This window comes from Ictidomys tridecemlineatus, chromosome 4, assembly GCF_052094955.1.
Source record: "Ictidomys tridecemlineatus isolate mIctTri1 chromosome 4, mIctTri1.hap1, whole genome shotgun sequence".
Lineage (NCBI taxonomy): Eukaryota > Metazoa > Chordata > Mammalia > Rodentia > Sciuridae > Ictidomys > Ictidomys tridecemlineatus.
In genome coordinates, this window is record NC_135480.1 from 73,041,756 (window position 1) to 73,062,060 (window position 20,305).

A 20,305-nucleotide genomic window follows, 5' to 3' on the forward strand; every position below is an offset into this window, starting at 1 on the left:
GGAGTTCCTATGGGGTGCCTGGGGATAATGCATGAAGGAAGCTGGAAATCCCCAAGATTAAGAAATGCCAGTAACTAAGGAATTTGTGAAGGAAAGCTGCAAGAATAGAGCAGATAAGCCAAGAGAGAGGCCAAGCGGGCTGCCACCAGTGAAACTGTAGGAGTATAGCTACACAGCTCTTTGGAGAAATCATCACCATAACATATGCCCTAAATGCTGGATGTGGAGCTACAGGACTCATTTATCCAGCTGGATTTTGATCTTGCTTTAGTCCATCCCTTCATTCTATGCCCCTATATCTTTCTTTTGGAATGGAAACATTTATTCTGTGCCATTACATATTGGATATATGTAACTTGCTTTTTATCTTTACTCTCACAGCTGAGTTTGCCTTGGATCTCAGATGAGATTTTAGACTCAGACTATTGAGTAATGCTGGAATTAAAGATTATGGAGACTCTTGAAAATGGACTAAATGTATTTTGCATTGTGTGACAGGCATGAGCTTTTGAGGATCAGGAGTGGAATACTATGGTTTAGATGAGGTGTTCCCTCCCAAAACTGTAAGATAATGCAAAAATTTTCAGAGATGAAATGATTAGATTGAGAGTTGTGGTCTCCTCAGTGGATTAATCCACTAATTGTAACTGTAGGACACTGGGGACATGACTTTAAGTTATTCTTTTCATCACAGAAAAGCAAAAACTGACCAGAACACAACCCAAACTCTAAAGAGCTCAACAGTTATAGCTTTGCTAGATGTCTACATTGCAAAGCAAATCTCAATAAACTCATCCAACAAAGCATTTATGGAACAAGTCTTTCAAGCCTGGTACTGTGTGAGGCTTTAGGGATAAACTTTGCCTTTTTCCTCAAGGAGCTCATATCCCTGTAATAGAGCCTGAGCCACCATTGTTGCTCTTTGATCTTCAGCAATAGCAAGCAGAGGAAAGAGAGGACCACAGGACAAGCTATTTCAGGTATGTTGGGTGAGGGATCTCATGTGGTTAACTCCAGTTATTCTACTTTAAACACCTTTAGTAATTGGTCTGGAAATTTTTTATATAAAAATGAGTTTAGGTAGATTTTATGTGGGTTTCAGTTCTCAGAATAATAACCAAGCATGTGAGCTTTGCGTGTTGTTATTTTAGATTTGGGGGAGCAGGGACTAGGTAGGAGTATAGCTACACAGCTCTTTGGAGAAACTATCACCATTACATATGCCCTAAATGCTGGAAATTAGATAGGTTTTAAAAAATTAAAAAGATGTAGAGGCATAATATGGAAAACACATACCTTGGAGTCAGGCTAGTTGTCTCTGAATCTTGGGCAATCACTTAACCTCTTTAAAACTGTTTTCCTCATCTGTACTTTCTGGGCCTAATTTCTTTTATTATTATTATTATTTTGTATTCTAATTTGTTATATATAACAGCAGAGTGCATTACATTCATATTATACATATAGAGCACAATTTTTCATCTCTCTAGTCGTACACAAAGTAGAGTCACACCATTCGTATCTTCATACATGTACTTGGGTAATGATGTCCACATCTTTCCTACCCTCATGCCCCCTCCCTTCCCTTTGCTCTATCTAGGGTTTGTCTAATCCTCCCATGCTCCCCTGCCACCCTCATTATGAATTAGCATCCTTATGTCAGAGATTTGGTTTTTGGGGACTGGCTAACTTCATTTAGCATTATTTTCTCCAACTCCATCCATTTACCTGCGAATGTATGGGCCTAATTTCTATATTGCAGGATTATTTTTTAGATTAGAGTGTTTGTAATCTGAACACAGCAGACATGCATTATATGGCTGCTGAAATAACTACTAACATTTAACAGTAATCTCAAGACTTTGGGAACAAAGCCAAAGATATTTTGTTGCCTGCAGTGTGTTCCTGTGAAGGTGCACAGAGCAGTGACTGTGATCAAAGTATGCTAGGTGCTACCTAGTCTCTGGTGACAGATGAACTCTTTACACTCTTACTGAGAGGCCTGCCCCATGTACACCTTCTCAGCTGTCCCCTAGTTGAGGACCTGTGGGCCCTAAGAGGAGCCGTCAAACTAGCTCCAAAATGCTTGTATATAAGACAGGGCACCACATACACATAGGGCATTTGTTTCTTTTTGAGCCCTGTAGTCAGGCACTGGGATGATTCAGGGAATCAGGAGGCTAGGGCATTTTTTTGTGGCAATAAAGGGCTGTTTGTTAAAGGCCTGCTTGGTCTCACTAGATGTCAACACAACACTTCTCTCTTTCTTGGAATCAACAGGCTTTTAAGCCAGGAAACATGACCTCAGGCAACTTTGGCTTTCTAAATATTAGTGATTCTGATTGAATTAAGTTATTTCCATTTCCCATTCCTATGACTTTGAGGCTCAAATTCCCAGAAAGGCTGCTTATTTAGAACATGACTCTTTAGACTGGTTATGTTATAGGTCATTCCATTCTTCAAATATCAGTGATACTTTTAAAGATTCTTTAAATAGAAACATTTCAGATTTCCAGCATAGCAAATGAATTCTACAGTAATGGCAGACACAAATAGATTCTCTGGACAAGGTTTTGTCAGTATTTCTTTCCTCAAGTCCTGGAGTCAATTCGTTGACCTCTTGCCTGCTTAGGTTAGTGCCATCATCTCAGCTATAAAAAATATGCTAGCCCTAGCAATAATTTCCTCTTAAGAGGGATGAAAATTAGGGCTGGGGATGTGGCTCAAGCGTGATCGTGCAGCCTGGGTTCAATCCTCAGCACCACATACAAAGATGTTGTGTCCGCCGAAAACTAAAAAATAAATATTAAAATTCTCTCTCTTTAAAAAAACAAAAGAGGGATGAAATTAACTATGTTGAATTCTCCTCTGTAAGAATGCTCCAAATAAAGCCAGTGAGATATTTTTACCTTAAAGCCCTCAGCCACCAAACTGAGAGATGGCATATTCCATCATCTCATTTGAGAGTCTTGTGCAAATGGATAATTAAGCTTGGATCTACGATGCTCTTTGGCTGTTTCACTTCAGTGCTTTATTACATTTATCCAGCAATAACAATTTGGTTTGCTCACTTTTCATTTTTTAAGCTTTTGACATCTTGTTTTCACTGAAATATTTAAATTTTAAAACTGTAATTCTTTTTTTTTAGGACTTCCCAATCTCAACTTACAGTATCTGACATGGCAGGGCTTTGAAGTCATTAATGAGAAAAAAGTGTCATAAAATTGACAATTTTTTTTAATAAAAATTGTATGGCTAATGGTAATGGTGGCTAATCTATTTTGCACCTTCTGTAAGAATGTTTTCATATAGTTGTTTTCAATGAATACATGGCCATCCAAACTAAAGATTCAATTTCCAGTTGTTTTTCTTCCACGTGACAAAGTTCTGGCCAACAGCATATGAACAGAAGTTATGCACAAATTTGGAGTCATCTCTTCCCCTCCCCACTTTCTTCCATCCTGCTGTTGGGAATGTAGTTATGCTGCTCAGCCACACTGGAGTGTGCAAATGAGAGTAACACCTTTAAGGATAAGAAACTTAACACATAAATATGGTCACCAGCTGTGCCAGCTGACTTACATATGAAAGAAAATAAACATCTATTTTGTCTGAATCATTGTTAGTGTAGGTTTTCTGTTATATACAACCATAACAAACCCCAATAGAGTTAAAATCTTAAATGCAGGCAAAAATCCTGATGCAGAAGCAACTTAGCAAGAGAGATACTGTCTCAAAACATAAAAAGGCTGGGGATATGGCTCAGCGGTAAAGTACCCCTGGGTTCAATCCTCAGTACCCAAACAAAACAAAGTCAAAAAAAAACTCTTCAGTAATACTAACAACAACAAACACTTAAATGTATTCATTATATGTACTATCCATATATCATCCTGTCATAATACTATGAGGTAGGGTCTACAGTTATCACCATTATACAGATGAAGAAACAGGCAGAAAGTAAACTTAGTATTTTCCCACAATTGCCCACCTAGTTAGGAATATAGCTGTTTGAACACATATGGTTTGCCTTCAGAATCCAGGCTCTTGACCATAAGCTATTCTATATCCCATTAAAAAAAAAAAAAAAAACTGTAGTTGAGCACTTGCTTAACATGTGTGGAGGTCCCAGGTTTAATCCCAAGCTCCACTCCCTCCCCACCAAAACCTCCAGTAATTATGTTAAACCTTTGCCAGTCGATTCTAAGTGGTTCCATTTATCAAATAAATACAACCTTCCTACTGACTAGGCACTACTATCATACATACTGTATACAAGAAATAAAGGCACAGGAAAATTAATTAACCTTCCCAAACTGGCATTTAAACTCACAGCATGGCTACAAAGTCTGTACCTTTCCTTCTGTGCTGTCTCACCAAGTAGGAACTGTTTCCCTCAGTTGAAAGACTCTCTGTGGGGAAAGAGATTGCACTTCAAGAGACAAGAATATCTGCAAATAGTCCCTCGAGTTCATATTTAGGCCCACCATTTGCTTCTTTTAATCTCCTGCTTCGTTTCTAGTCCTCAGCATTCCCGTCTCTGTTGATTCTGCAGCCTGTCTTGACCATCTACCTTTGGCCAGCTCCTTTAGCTATGACTCTCAGAGTCTTAAGATTTGTCCATGCCTAGGACTTTTATAATAGTCTCCTGATTCGCTTGCCTGTTTGTTCTTTCTCCCTATTGTCCATTTCTGGTATAGCAGTCAGAGTCTTTTAACTTAGTTTTTAAAACAATACTCTGCTCAACATATCTAGTGTCTTTCCAGTTCAGGAAGAAATCCAAGCCTCAGTATGACCTAGAAAGCCCTGGACCCCTGCCACCCAAACCTCAGCTTCCACCAAGCTTCCTCTGTATCACATCGCTTAGGTCTCACTGGCAACCTTGCGGCTGCTCTGAGAAACCAATCACAATCCCCTTTAGACTTTTGCCCTTTGTTCTGCTTGTATCTGCAGGAGCCACTCTCCACATCTTACCACATTGCTTCCTCATTTCATTCAGGCTTCTATTCAAAGGTCTTCCTTTCATACCCTATTCAAACCATACCGTGTTCACATCTCTCTCTACGTGCTCACATCTCTCTCTAACCTGTTTTTCGTATAGTACTATCATCACTTGTTGTAAAGTATTTGTACATTGCCTACTTTCCCCCCAAAAATAAGCTCCATGAAAGGAAAAATTATGTTTTGTTTCTTGATTCTCACACCTAGAACCACTGGGCATTTAGTTTGAGTGGGTGAACAAAGAAAATCCACTTTCATTTTCAACTCTTCTTGTTCCAGCCCATATGACCTTTGCAGATTGTCCTTTACCTCTTCTAGTTCACAACCAAGCTTCTTTCATATCTGCATTTTCTCATCTTTTCTTGCCCTTGTAACCTTCTGCCCTTATCTATCCTGCAGTTTAGCTAAAGTTAAGGTTCAAGTTGAAAACCAATGGATCCAATGAAATTTTTCATATTTATTTCACTTGTGCCAATCATTCTCTACTCCTTCAATTATATCTTTGAAATCCTTTCTCTGGTTCTCCTCTTCCAGCTCTCATTGTTCTTTTCTGGTCTCCACCAATCCTTTAAAATCTCTTAATAATGGAGGTGTTCTTTGACACTCATCTTTGGCCCTATCTAACAGTTGTTCCTTTAGAAATCTCAATCACTGTGATGGGATTATTATTATTCTGCATTGTCTTTTCTATACTTTAGATTTCCGGAGATAGATTTTCAAGGCATAAGATCCAACATTTTTAATGGCTTTCTGAAAAGACTATCCAGTTTACCGTGCTGCTAAAAATGATCAAAGCTACCGTATTTCTCTCCCTGGAAAGACAGGAGTTGAACAAGCAAATTAGAGAGGTGCAAACAAAGGGGCAGAAAATCCCAAAATTCTATTAATAGATAGTGAAAGGTTGGCCTGAGTAGAAGAATCAAGAATGGAAGTCTGAGAATGATTTGGACTGTTGAGGCTTTTGATTATATCAAATATTTGATAAGCAATGAGGTACAGATACACTGAAGTATTCCAGCATTTAAGGCCCAGGACAAAGGGAAAGGATTGGAAACAATAAGACAATTCATCATGCAATAGATTATTCCTTCCCTTCTCAGAAAGTGATATTTGGGCAGAAACTTATCAAGTAAGGAAACTTTGTGAAACATGTAAACAAATCTTGCAACCAAGAAACTATGCCTGAAAAGTTCATTGATGAAGTTTAAACATGCTTTGTTATTTTCCCACATCAGTCAAGAGACCTGGAAAATTCCACTTAGCTCTTGAATCTTCTCTAAGACAGTAAAATAATGCTGGTGAGTAGAAGACCCTTTTCTGTTGGGTGACTAATAGCCCTTCCTCAGAGAGATAAACCCATTCTCCCTTTGGTTGGCCTGGGAATAAGCACAACCTGGTAGAACACACTGCTTCTGATTGTCAATTATAGTCAATAAAGACCTAAAATAAAGCCTGTTTGTTGATGCAAACAGACCCAAGACCAAGGCTATTTTGTACTGCAGGAATGTTCTTGAGGGGTGGCCTTAGGCAGCATGATTTATCCCACGAATTTGATTTCCTATCCCTTAACATAAATTCTTTTAATTTTTCTTCCATGCAACACAAATTCTCATCCCTAGATTATTTATCTAAGTAAATTCTCTGAAAGTGAAAATTACTGGATTAAGGGCACAAACTCTCATACCCTACATATACCAGTATGCAGAGTGGTTATGAAAGCGGCCAGATACAAGCCACACAGATTCAGCCACTGAGTTGTTAAAGATGACACAGTAAGTGACTCTCTTTCTAGGCCTCAATTTCCTTAACCATAAACAGATACATACTAAAACACTCAGACCAGCTTTACACTTGGAAAATGCCACTTTGTTCTCAGTTCAATTTTTAATTACTATTAAAGATGAACTTTTTTCATTGTTACTGTTTCTTGGTACACTGTCATATTCTCTTACTTTTCCTATTTGACTACAGATAAACTACCTTTATTTTCTTAATCTTAATAATCCTTACATTTTCACTGTGTGGAATTTATTTTATGTATACTGGAAGGAATTCACCCTTCCCCACAACAGGTATTTGGTACTGGTAAAACTATCTTGTTCAACAGTCTTACTTTACATATATTTCAGTGCAGGACCTGTTCATCATTGAACTATACTCCCTGTTTGTTTATTTGCACTGGGGATTGAACTCAGGGGCACATGGCCACTGAGTCACATCGCCAACCCTATTTTGTATTTTTCTAGAAAGGGTCTCACTGAGTTGCTTAGCATCTCACTTCTGCTGAGGCTGGCTTTGAACTCTTGATCTTCCTGCCTAACTCCTCAGCTGCTGGGATTACAGGTGTCAGCCATAGCGCCTGGCTATTTTGCTCTTTTGAAATGCTACTCTTATGGCATATTTTAGCACCCATTATTAGTCTTCCTTTCCTAGTCCTGTTTCTTTTAGGCCAGTATCATAATCGTTTAATTTACTTTACCGTTGTATGACCAAGTGAACCCTCAGTTCCTCATTTTTTTTTTTTTAAACTAACACATGGTATCCCATGATGAACTCTAAGTTTCTTAAAACATTAGCTTCTGGTGATAATTGTTATGAGTACCAAGCAATGAGTGAAACAATCCTTGCACCCACCTTAGACCAAATTGCTGGGTTTCTTGGGATCTCCCAGCGAGTCTTTTCCCTTCAACTGCAGTGCTTTTCCTCTGTTCAGACCTTCAAGCTGCCCTTCAATAAATAATAAGGAAGTGAAATGCTTTTAAATTCTTACCTTACTTCGAGACAAAAATGACCAGAGATGCAGACTTTATTTTGTGCTTTCTAGGACAGCAACTATGCTAGCTGGCAGTACTAGTGTGGTGTGCTTGATACTTCCAGATAAAGGGTTCTTCAAATAAGGAAACCAAGTTCCTAAACAGCTTGGAGTCCAGATGAATGGTGGGGAGTAGGCAGCTATTTACTTCTTATATTTCTTTCTCTTTGCTTCTAGGTAAGTGTATGATAATCCAGTGCTTGTTTACCAGAAGCACAAGAAGACAACAAGCATCCAGGTTCAGAGGCAGTATGTAGGGTGCTTGACTGGGAAAGGCTCAAAAGGACCATTGCTTTGTTCCCAAGGTAAGTCTCACAAAATTTTTACTTCAAAACTGTCTTTAAAATTAGCTTTTGTAGGCTGGGGTTAAAGCTCAGTGCTAATTTCCTTAGCATGCAAAAGGCCCTAAGTTAGATCCCCAGCACAAAAAAAAAAGAAGGGGGGGGGGGAATTTCCTTTTCTAGCAGGTAGAAGAAAAGCTTATTAAGCATAAGTTCCCATAAAACTTTTTCTACCCTCACTTTTCTCTGTCTGCCTATAATTGGTATGACACACTCTGCCTCAAGAAAGTCACATCTGTTTCAAAAGAAATATTCTAGAAAAAAATCTTACACAACTTTTGACAATGTGGGCAGTTCCATACAACATAAAAAACTACAGGGCTGAGGTTGTGGCTCACCTAGCATGTGCAAGGCCCTGAGTTTGATCCTTAGCACCACATAAAAATAAATAAATAAAATAAAGGTATTGTATCCAACTACTACTAAAAAATAAATATTAAAAAAAAAAACTACACCTGTATACTACGTTGACAATTAATGGACATTTACTAAGTGGTTTTGCTAACAGTAGGCTAGAAATCCCAGCTAGAGACTTAGAAAACATTTCCTCATTTCCAAATACAACATCATTTCTTAATACTACCATAGAATGACCTTAAGGCTTTCTGAGAGAAGCTGCAGAGAGGAAAATACAGAAGTCTTTCTTCTCAGAGGTTACTCAGAGCAGTTTTACAAAAGGATGAGTGTGGCAAAACAAAGATCTAGACTGGTTGTAGAGACTGCTGAGGTGGCTTCTTTCTTGGAAGGCAAGAGGAAGCTATCTGGCTGAGTGCTTTGGCAGGTCCACATATTCTGTGACTCAGTCATTACTAGCATACAGGAGCCACATTTGTTCTGAATGAATAAATTTTGTTTTATAGAAGTTTGAGCAGTAAATCTCTGCATCATCAGTGAATTTTCAGAATTTGCGAATATGTTTGTGGATAATGACAAACAAGAGAAGAACCTTGATATTATCTTAAATTTTCAGCTGAAGCAGAAATGCCAGTAAAATTAACAAAGCACACTGGCTAAAGTTACATTTTTCCAACCATAGCAAATATTATGTAGCTACTATCAATGCTTTTAATCCATCATATACTCTGAATTCTATTTACTATTCCATATGCAACATGATACAAAGGTTTCTTTGGAAGACATAATCATATGCACCAATATGTAACTCAAAAGCATTTCTCCCTTAAAATTACCTGATTACAGGCAAAAATGAATAATTTTAATAAATACTTGTTTATATTGGAAAGAGCCTAGAAGTTACAAAACTGCAAAGATTAATCTTTTTAGAAATTGAAATAGAACAAATTCTATATTTTATTAAATCGGCAAATATAATCACCTGGTACACTTTTATTAGCAAACAAATGATGATACTGATGATAAAAGAAAATAGAAGAAAAAAAGAAAATGCACTTCAGACCAGAATATCATAAACCAAGTTTTGTGGAAGCTGCATTTTTTTATTTGAAAATCCACCCATTTTGCTAACATACATTTTAATATTGTAAACAAAAATAGAATCTGCAGAGACAATGCAACAAGTATGCTTAAACTCATGTACAGAATTGCTTTCCTACAACAAACTGTCCTTCTTAAGGCCCCTCTCAACCCAAGCGTTAAGATGTATTTACACAAAGCACCGATCAACAGTGCAGTTTAATTCTTCATTAACTAAACTCTTGGCTAGACATTAACTTTAAAGATACTATTTCCCCTTATTTAAAAGGTACATGATCATAACATGGCACAAGCCAAATAAAAAGTTCAAGGATTTTCCCCCCTCCCCTCCCCCAATAACACCTCCTAGAGTTTTACTGAAAAGAAGGAAAGTCTTGAAGTGAAAGCAATTCCTCACATTCATTTTGGAAAGGCCCTAATGTCAAATGGAAAATAATGACATGCCAAGCACAAAGCAGTAAAGATCCTTCCCAATGCACTAATGCTGAATTTAAAATGTAGTGCTTTTCCTAGTCAGTGAACTGTTCCCTTGCAAAATCCTAGGCACAGAATTGACTATAAGGATTAATGCATTTGTAATGCTTCCCTAAAACCCACAGAGACTGAGATTCAGACCTGTGGGCTTGCCTTAAGATATTTAGTGCTCTTTATGTCAGCTGAAAAGCATTCTGAATCAGATTCATTCTTGTGGATAAAAATCAAACATACTGTGTACATCCATACTCATTTTCATAAGGAGGTTTGATATAATATTAATGTTATGTAAAATTGATAATCATAAATAAATACAAATACTTAAGGAATGTCTACTGCAAACTGAATATAAATTTTTTTAAAAAGAAAAATTAATTTCAATTAAGGTTCTGTAACTTTGAGTACTGGAGAAAAGAAAAATAATGCATAATTAAGAACTGTGATTTTGATCCCCCAATGAGTCCTGTTGAATTACAGTAAAGGACACAGCTCTTCTTTCCAGGCAGCTTTTCCAAATACAAATTTCACACTTTCCAAATAAGGGCTTTTCTTGGTAGGTTATTGATTATGGGTATTAATAGGAATTGAAAGAACTGAAGGGTTAGTCACCAAAAAGACAGAGCTTAGTCTTAAATCATGGCAATTCTTGGCTTTATAAAGTGTATTGGTACGTTCTAAAACTAGTCCCAATTTCCTTCGTGGGCCTTCACTGGGTTACTGTAGCATTCTAATGGAAGAAGAGTTTAAGAGACAGCAGTTTGGATTTTGCTGGAAGTAAGGATTCGCCACTTGAGCACTTGTCTTTTTGGAATAATTCCATTCTCTCTTATCTAGTTACATAAACTGTATCTGGAAAAGAAAAAGAAAAAGACATGTGTAAGTTAATTTATTGCATTATGAAATGTCTTGTCACAAATAAAAATTCTTTGTGGACTTTGTTATTAAATGGGCCAGAAGAGTTTACTTATCACAAAACGTAATTATAAAACAAAATCAGTCTTACTGACTTTTGTGCCTGAACTCAATATTTGAAGTATAATTACAGGAACAGACTTCCAAATATCTAAATACTAAATCTAAGGTACGCTTGGGGGAAAGAAAAGAAAGAAGACCAATGAGCTATTTTTCTATGACAGATTCAAAACATCTACATAAGCACAAATATTCCATGTAAAATATCATTTGGGAAATCAAAATGTAATTTCCAAATGATATAAAATTATAGACAATAAAAGGAAGAATGTTATGCTGACTAAACCATATCTTTACTAATATAAATAAAGATCTGTAAAATCTATAAAGAAATACTTTTCAATAGGGAATCAATCAATGTTCACTCAAAGGTAACTTCCCTCATGATTTCTCTAAAACTGCCTATCCAAAGATATTAATAAGGTAGATGTTTATTAACTTGCCAAATAAGAAGAGTACAAACTCATAAAGATCTAGCAGGTAAATGTAAACTGAGGGCCAGAGCACCAAGAAGATCAAAATATACTGTCTTCCAGGAAACAAAGGCACTGTAAATCATATGCAGAATCCTTCTAGTTGAAAGGGCCTAAATATTCCTTTGCTCTTAATTTAAAACCAAGCTGTTTACAAAATAAATAAATAGATGACTGTTTTTAAATGAAAAGGCACACATAAAAGAAATCACTGAAATGAATCCTTCACAATTAATCCTGGTTAAAACTAAAGATGCTCCCAGTTAATCTCTAATACAATGTTTAAAATTATGGTGTTCTCTACAAGTCTTTGAAGATTTGCTAAAATATCTAATTTTTAAGGGTGATATTTGATCGTATCCATTTGCTGTGAGCAGTGGATGCTTCAATATGTAAGACGGTCCTTTGATTTCATAACTTCTAATTATGTTGAAGATATTTTTTCAAGTTGTTTCTCTTTATGTCCTATTTTGACCTATTTTTATTCTTCATTTAAAGAATAGAGGAGTTGGCAGAGAAGGAAAAAAAAAGGGAACCTAGAGTCCTTTAAAGAAACAGAGGAGGAGAAGAGCGAATTGTAGTAAATGTTTGGTAAATTTTTAAAAAGTATTTAAGTCCCCATCTCCCCCAACAAGCAGCAATACCTAAAGTGATTTATAAGAAATCCTCCAAAGAGAGCTCTGCAAAAGGGTCCTTTCCTGAAGCTCTGTGAGGACTGTGACTGGAGGGGCTGGATGCTGCCGACAGCTGGGGGAAAGAAGACAGAGAGAGGGAAAGAAAAAAAGATCTCAGAATGACAGAACATGAAAGCAGAAAATGTAATGAAAGAAGAAGTGGTTTTTGTTTTGTCACCTTTAATAAATATAAAGGTAGCCTTTGTAGAAAATGGAATTAAAACAAAAGTTTTAGTCACATGTCAAGTTAAAGGGTATCCAATGGCATGTGTTTTCCAGAAAACAAATTCATGTTTCTGAAACTTCAAAGAAATAAAGTCTTTTACTCAAAAAGGTCAATATAAACTGACCTGTGATTAAGACTTTAGTGTGTGGGAGGGTGGGGCGGTACAGGAGACAGGATACATAAACACATGCATATGCATGTGTTTACACTGAGTAAAGATAGCTTCCTTTGCCCAGGCTATCTGTCCAATGTTGTATGAACTCTGACTTTAGTTCAGACCCAACGTATCTAGCAATACTCTCTCCTTCCTTTCTTATAAATGCAGTTGTCTTCTGCCTATTTATCTAGACAATCTGCAGCTGACATGCACACTGTCGGAGGTGAAAGAGATCTTGGAGTTCACCTAGTCTGAAAGTCCAGATACTGCACCTGAATAAGGGGAACACTTCATATTATTGATTCTTAGAATCTGACCATCCTTTAATATATTACAAGGTAGTGAAACCAATGAATTTAGTAACGTATCTTTAGTGATCTCCCAAAGAAAAGATACTTCTGAAGAACCAAGATGTTAATTTTCATATATGTATCTCTTTCACCAAATTGACTTATGAGTATTTTAAAGCCAACATGAGGAACTTTAGTTTGGAGCAAATTGTTCATTCTTCTTCTCCCTTTATACAGGATTGCACAGGATGCTAGCATAGGACTCTTCTGAAATGAGCTATTTCAACTAAGCATTAAATCAAAGTTCACAGTGGAAACAGTTTCACTTCATACTTCCAACATTCAAATCCTATAAAGAATTTAAAGCCATAAAAACCTCTATGGTGGTCTAAAATGATCTCTTTTCTACATTTTTACTTAAAAAATAAACAAAAGCAAAAGAAAAGCACTATAAAGAATGAATAGATAATGAGTTTTCACAAATATTACATCACCAGTATAAGCAATCTTTGTTTCAGAAATAAATGTTCAAAGACAATAAAGAAGATGACAGAATCATGCAGGGAGCTACAGATGGGAGAAAGGGCAGCATATGGGCTTGAAGTTTCAAACATCATCCATGTAGGGACAGACTAAAGTATAACTTTATTGGAGAGAGATCCCCATCTTCCCTCTGCAGCCTACATATGAAAGCCCATTCAGAAGTGGGATAACTCCAAGTAGTCATTAGTTATTCAACTGGAAGACAACATTCACACGTATCTCCATTATTAACTGGGTTTCTCTCCAAAATAAATTTTCTTTCATTTAAAGTTAAAACAATAAACCCTGCTCATTATAGACTGCACCCCAAATCACAAATTTCCTATGAGAGCTTCACACTAAAACACACTTCTTAAATCACTCATTTCCTTAGGGCAGCAATCTGAAGACCTGATAGCCCCACAAGCAGATGCCCCTGAAGAATGCAGACCAAACAGACAAGATTATTCTTTGATATATTTTACATGAGCGAGCTGCTAGAGAGAAGTCCAAGAAGCTGACAAACAATGTTGAACAAGATCAAATTTCCTTGGGAAAAAGTATTGGTTTTTAATTTCTACTAAACTCTATTAGTCTCTTAAATTGGTAAGACAGATCGACCAACACACACACACACACACACACACACACACACACACACACACACACACTATAAGCATTTAGCAAATTAAAACAAGATTGATGCCACCAATGAGAAAACTACACTTAATATACCTGCAATAAGTTTCTTGTCATAAATATCCATCTGAAACAGACAAATCCATAGACCAGACTGGTGTGACTACTGTACAGTTCTAAGGACCGGGACACGAGACACTACCTGGTCCTATCCTGCTTTTCCAGCACTAATACCAAAGCACAGACATACATGCACTGGTGAGAAAGTAGTCAGCAAGAAAATAAAAGAGAAGGAAAGGAAGAGGCTGCTTATATTACTCATCAAGTAAAATAAAAGACCCTAAAGGGACAGTGGGATTCCAATGGGTCAGAAACAGCAGGATTTTAAAAGTTTGATTGAAAGTCACCTGAAATTTGAAAGCTAAACTTCTTTTACTTAAAAGTCTTCTTTTTCTTTTTTCTAAGACAGGGTCTCATGAAGTTGCAGGCTGGCCTCAAATTTACAATCCTCCTGCCTCAGCCTCCCAATCACTGGCATTACAGGAGTGTGCCACCATATAGGGCAACTGACATTCCCTTTATTTATCATTCTTTTGAATAAACTAAAGAACATGATTATAAGGTTGCTAAGGAACATAAAAATGGCATAAAACAAACCCAAAACACCACCTGTTACACATTAATTTCAAATAATATTCTCTATCCCAAAATTCACAGATTAAAAAATTAGTACAACTATCAATCTGTTCAAATCAAAGTGGTTTATATCACAACTAACGATATTCAAACAAAAGCTGTTAAATCTTACTGCTCCTATATTGAGAAACAAGAGCAGAGTACAAATAAAGATACAAAAATTGACACTGAAGATGGAAACTTTTGAAATTTCTCCACCACACTAATCAGTCTTTTAAAATTATATACATACTATATATGTTTATATATTTATACATGAAAAAATATATTTTATTGTTACCAAAAATCTTTGCTTTTACCTTCAGAGTAAAGATTTTTATTGTATTTAATATAGTAAAAATAGTACAGAAATCCCATATTAATAAAGACAAACATACTTAAGGAAATTTTAAAAATATATAATTCTATTTACAGACTATACCACATAAATAGAAATATTGTTTTATGAGGTTTAATTTCATTATAGTTCTATTATAGTTCACACACACACACACATTTAAGAATGAAGGTGGAAGAGAAAATTTCAGGTTAAAACAAGAAAATAACAGTAGTCTCATAAAGCAAGACTGGTACAATCAAATGCTTGGGAGAGGATAAAAAAGACTATATTTAGGACAAATTTTTAGAGAAGCCACTTTGCTACATCTTTACATTTAAATTCTTCAGTCACCCAAAAGCCTAAGTAGAAAATCCAGTACTGATTAGACTCATTTTATGTCTTCATTGAAGAAACAAAAACATCATCTCAAGAGAAAAATGGATACAGTTCATTTGCCTGAAGAGTGTGTTGCAAAAAGAACTAATTTTTTAAATCTCCCTTTATGGCTGTTTTGAGTATTAAATGGTAAATACTCAGCATATTGCCTGGCATAAATTAGTAATTCAAATATTAATTCAATCATCCCTAGCATTTACCATCAAATCTATGCACATAAGAGGTCCAGCTCAAATGTTATTGAGTCTGCATTGCTCTTGCTCTTCCTCTGTGTTCTCAACACTTGTGGTCTCTCTTAAGGGGCCTTTATCTACCAGTTTCTTGTGTTTCCAAATTACACTCACCTTTAGACTCCTTAGGTACAGGCAACATCTCTTACCTGTTTCATATAAGTATTCTAAAATTTGTTAAAATTATTGGGGGTAGGCTAGTGCTAGAGATTAAACCCAGAGGCACTTAACTACTGAACCACTTCCTCAGCCCTTTTTATATTTTTTAATTTGGGACAGGATCTCATTAAGTTGCTTAGAGACTCACTAAATTGCTACGGCTGGCTTTGAACTTGTAATCCTCCTGCCTCAGCCTCCCCAACCCACTGGGATTTATAGGTATACACCTCTGTGCCCAGCTAAAAAGAGTTAAATTTTGAAAATGACCTCCAAAGTGGCATGAGAAGAAATTAGAACTTTTCTGTTTTAAAACGTTAACTATTGGGCTGGGGTATGGCTCAAGCGGTACTGCGCTCGCCTGGCATGCACAGGGCACTGGGTTCGATCCTCAGCACCACATAAAAATAAAATAAAGATGTTGTGTCCACCAAAAACTAAAAAATAAATATTAAAAAAATTTCTCTCTCTCTTTAAAAAACAAAAGTAACCATTTAAAAACAGGGCCTGAGCCACACAGCAAGACCTTGTCTCAAAAGAAAAACTAAAAAGAGCTGGGGAGGGAGCTTAGTGGTCTAGTGCCCCTGGGTTCAATCTCCAGTACCTCCCCAACTAACAAATAAATAAAAATATGTAGCTCAGTAGTAGAGTACCCCTGGGTTCAACACCTGGTATCACAAAAAAGTTCATATTTAACATGTTTTTTAATGTATGTAAATATACAATTGCTATAGAAATATATTAATCTATAAATACACATATACTGAGGGTACAGAGTTGCTGTAGGTTGAATGCCTGTCCCCTTTAAATTCATGTTGAAATGTAATTGCCATGGTAACAGTATTCAGAGGTAGAATCTTTAAGAGGTGTTTAGGTTGTGAGGGCTCTGCCCCCAGCACTGGCTAAATGCTGTTTTGTGGGGGTGGGGAGAGAATTAAATTTTCTTTTCTCTTTTTAAAGATTTTGATCTTTTTACTTTTTTTTTTTCAATTTTTACCACTGAGTCACAACCCTAACCCCCAGAATTTATATTTTTAATAATTAATTTTTAGAGTAATGCAGGGAATTAAACCAAGAGCCTCAGGAAAACTAGGCAAGTGCTCTACCACTAAGCTACATCTCTAGCCCCCAAACGATATTTTTAAAAGAAATTTTTCTGGTAAATGTTAGATGGTCAGTCCATTTCCATGCTTTCTATATACACAATGCTATATATACACGGTCACTGGTGTTCATGAAGATTTTGTAGAACTTCAGTCACTGAAGATTTTAAGATGATAAGAAGTTAGATTTTTGCCTTTAAAACAATGTCCTGAGCAAAAATGTAATAAATAAGGCCTTATTTTACATGTTGTCTTATTAACAATAGAGATCAGCAGATGGGACTCCTAACATTTTAGTTATGACTCATTCAGGTATACATTGGCGGGTACTGAATCAGTTTTTCATCAATGGTACTAAATTTCAATTTCCAATATAAATTCTCTCATGTTATGGGCAAGTATAAATAAGCACAATATATAGCTGACAAGGCAAAAAAAACTTTATAATATGGACAGATCAGCTAATAGCAGAGGTACTACCAATATCCACAATTAACTTATCAAGAAAGTTAAAACACCACCACCACCACCCTCAAACAAATCCTAAAATGCCCTATTTTGCAAGACTTGAATTATTCCAATATCTAAAGCCAATAGTATCCGTATTTATAAGGGTAAAAAAGAATCACAGTAAGCCATAGTTTCCTTTCAGACACTTAACTGAAGTAAGATTTAAAATTAGCCACTGTAAACAAAGACATTTTGCATCTTCAGCCCTATGTTCCCTGAACAAGATTGGTAGTCTAATACCAAGAAACCAACAAAACTTTTAATACTAGTTTAAAATTAAATAAATGCCTGTCAGGTATGGGGGACATACACCTCTCAGTGTCTTGGCAGGCTAAGGCAGGAGAATCTTAAATTTGAGGCCAGCCTCAGCAACTCAGTGAGATACTGCTTCAAAATAAACAACAACAAAAAAATGGACGGAGGACATAGCTCAGTGGTTTTAAGCACACCTGGGATTAATCCTCAGTCCAAAATAAATAAATTTAACACTCTATACTTTGGAGAAATAAAAAGATTGTAACTAGTTAATTGCCTTCATTTAATAGCATAACAGCTACACACTGCAAATGTGGAGTTTACAAACTATTGGTCAGCAATGAACATCCCAATTTATATAAAACACCAGTAAAAATAATATAAAGCATTATGTAAAGCACCAATAAGAGAAGGCATAAGAATCTCCGATCTTTCCAACTCAACAAAGAAAAAGTAAAAACTACGGGGACCTGGGGCTGGTAGAGTGCTTGCCTAGCATGTGTGAGGCACTAGGTTCAATTCTCAGCACCACATACAAATAAAATAAAGGTTCATTGGACAACTAAAAACACTGGGGGCAGAGGGGAGAAGAAGAAGCTACAAGGACCTTTAACATTCTATGCTTTTGGAGAAATAAAAATATTGATATGGGATCGTTGAGTTTTCCATGCAGTAAAACATCTAGGAAGATGCACTTAAAGCATATTTTTAAAAACAGCTATAATGTTAGGACATAGGAGAGCGGGGTACTTGATACTGAACCCCATGGTGCTCTACCACTTCTACATCCCAACTTTTATACTGAGACAGGGTCTTCCTAAATTGCCAAAGGCTGGCCTTGAATCTGTGCTCCTTCTGCCTCCGCCCCTGGTCTCTGGGATTACTGTAGCCATTTGCCAACACACCCAGCTGTAAAGAAGGATATTTGGCAATAGTATAGAACTGGGATTTGATAGACTTCATTTTTCATTTAAACCATCATTTATTTTACAATGTACAAAAAGCAATTGTGTTTTCCCTCAAAGACTTTGAGTCCAACTGAAAGGAAAACAAAAAAATGAAAGAACAATTAAAAAGTACTTCGTTTAAAAAATTATTTTGGTTACAGCTACTACTGAATAGATAACATCAATCCAAGGGATTACCTAAGAATCATTAAACACAAAATTGTAAAGAAAAATAATGCAGAATAAGGAAAAAGAATTCCAAATCTCATAAGGACACTAAAGGAACAAGAAATGACCAAAGAACAGCTAAAGGGCAAACCTGCTTTATTGCAGATGAAGACTTTTTGGAAAAGACAAATAGCAGTAGAACAATAGATACTTACTGAAAACTGTAAAGGAATGGAAATGAAGCAGCTGAATATTCTATTCACTCAATATTACTCTTACAAATAGGAAGATCTCATAAGGTAGTTTTAAGATGAAAGAAAAGTTTAGGGATGTTTTAAACATTCAATTATATTTAGACTCACCTCTAAATATAATTTTTAAGTATAGAGATAAGATGCTACAAAATACTGCCTATAGAAAATTATATCTATAGCTATATAAAAGATTAAATCAGACATGCAAGAACATAGAAGAGTGTTGTAAAACAAGCATGAACTGGTTAAGGCTGTAGAATGCAAGAAGGGTGGATCCATAATAACAGAGGAACAACTGGTGGGGACTTTGAGATTAAATACACAGAAAACAATGAGGGGGAAGGAATTAAGAACAATATGAAAAAATTTAAGATTCTGACTTTCAAATGATGCAAATGATTTCTGTGAGACCAAAGTTTCTATGAGCCACTTCATTGCTGCCTGATTTTCTTTTTTTCTAGTTTTCAATTTGCTTCCTTAGTGTGTTTTTCAATCAACAATATTTAGGGTTAAGCAATAACTTCTCAACTAGAAACATATTACCTTAATGCTCTCATTCACTTCTGACATAAAGTTATTACGAAAAAGCATTTTATTTACTGTTTCTTTCCATGTACATGAAAACTGATATTTCAGTGAAAAGATTATATGGGTTTTAGAAGGCAACAGGATATAAAACCTGTTTTGTTTTTTTTTTTTAAGATATAGCTTTACTATTTCTTTAACATTCTTAAGCAAAATCCATATACAATGTTTTTAAGGTTGAAGGTATGATTCATTATCCTTCTTCTCTCTCCCTCTTCCACCTGATTCTTTTCTCTAAGTCTCCTTGCTACTTTCATTTTGTCACTTTCCTCCCCAACTAGACTCCACATGAGGGAAATACATGATATTTGTCTTTCTGAGTCTGGCTTATTTTACTTTACATTAGAATTTCCAGTTCCATCTCTTTTCCTGAAAATAACATGATTTTACTTTTCTCTATAATATTCTGCAGTGGACACTGTTGGCAAGTGTAGTAGATATATCCTGAATGTATTCACAATATATATTATTGTAAAACTGTATTTTATAACCCAATATTTCTTATTGGGTTATAAAACAGTTTATAAACCAATAAGACAACCCAAGGAATTTACAGAGTGGTTTACTGCTGACAAAGAAGATGGGGCTACTGTAGTGGCCATAAGGGCTCTGTCCTACAAATGTAGAGGTGGTGTAGTAAAAATGAGTAC

General features: G+C 35.9%; 1 protein-coding gene across 14 annotated transcripts in view; it reads right to left on the minus strand.

Annotated features, from left to right (window-relative positions):
* Positions 1-9,590: 9,590 nt before the first annotated feature.
* The window catches only part of Picalm (phosphatidylinositol binding clathrin assembly protein), a 100,135-nt gene continuing 89,420 nt past the window's right edge, over positions 9,591-20,305 (minus strand). For 13 of the 14 annotated variants that reach the window (XM_021725158.3, XM_013357661.4, XM_078046815.1 and 10 more), the window contains 2 exons: positions 12,173-12,275; positions 9,591-10,932 (listed from right to left, as the gene is read on the minus strand). In XM_021725158.3, coding sequence (XP_021580833.1) covers positions 12,183-12,275 — 93 coding nt within the window. In that variant the 3' untranslated portion in view covers positions 9,591-10,932; positions 12,173-12,182. The remainder of the gene's footprint in view (positions 10,933-12,172; positions 12,276-20,305) is intronic. The other variant, XM_005323282.4, reaches the window with a different exon arrangement.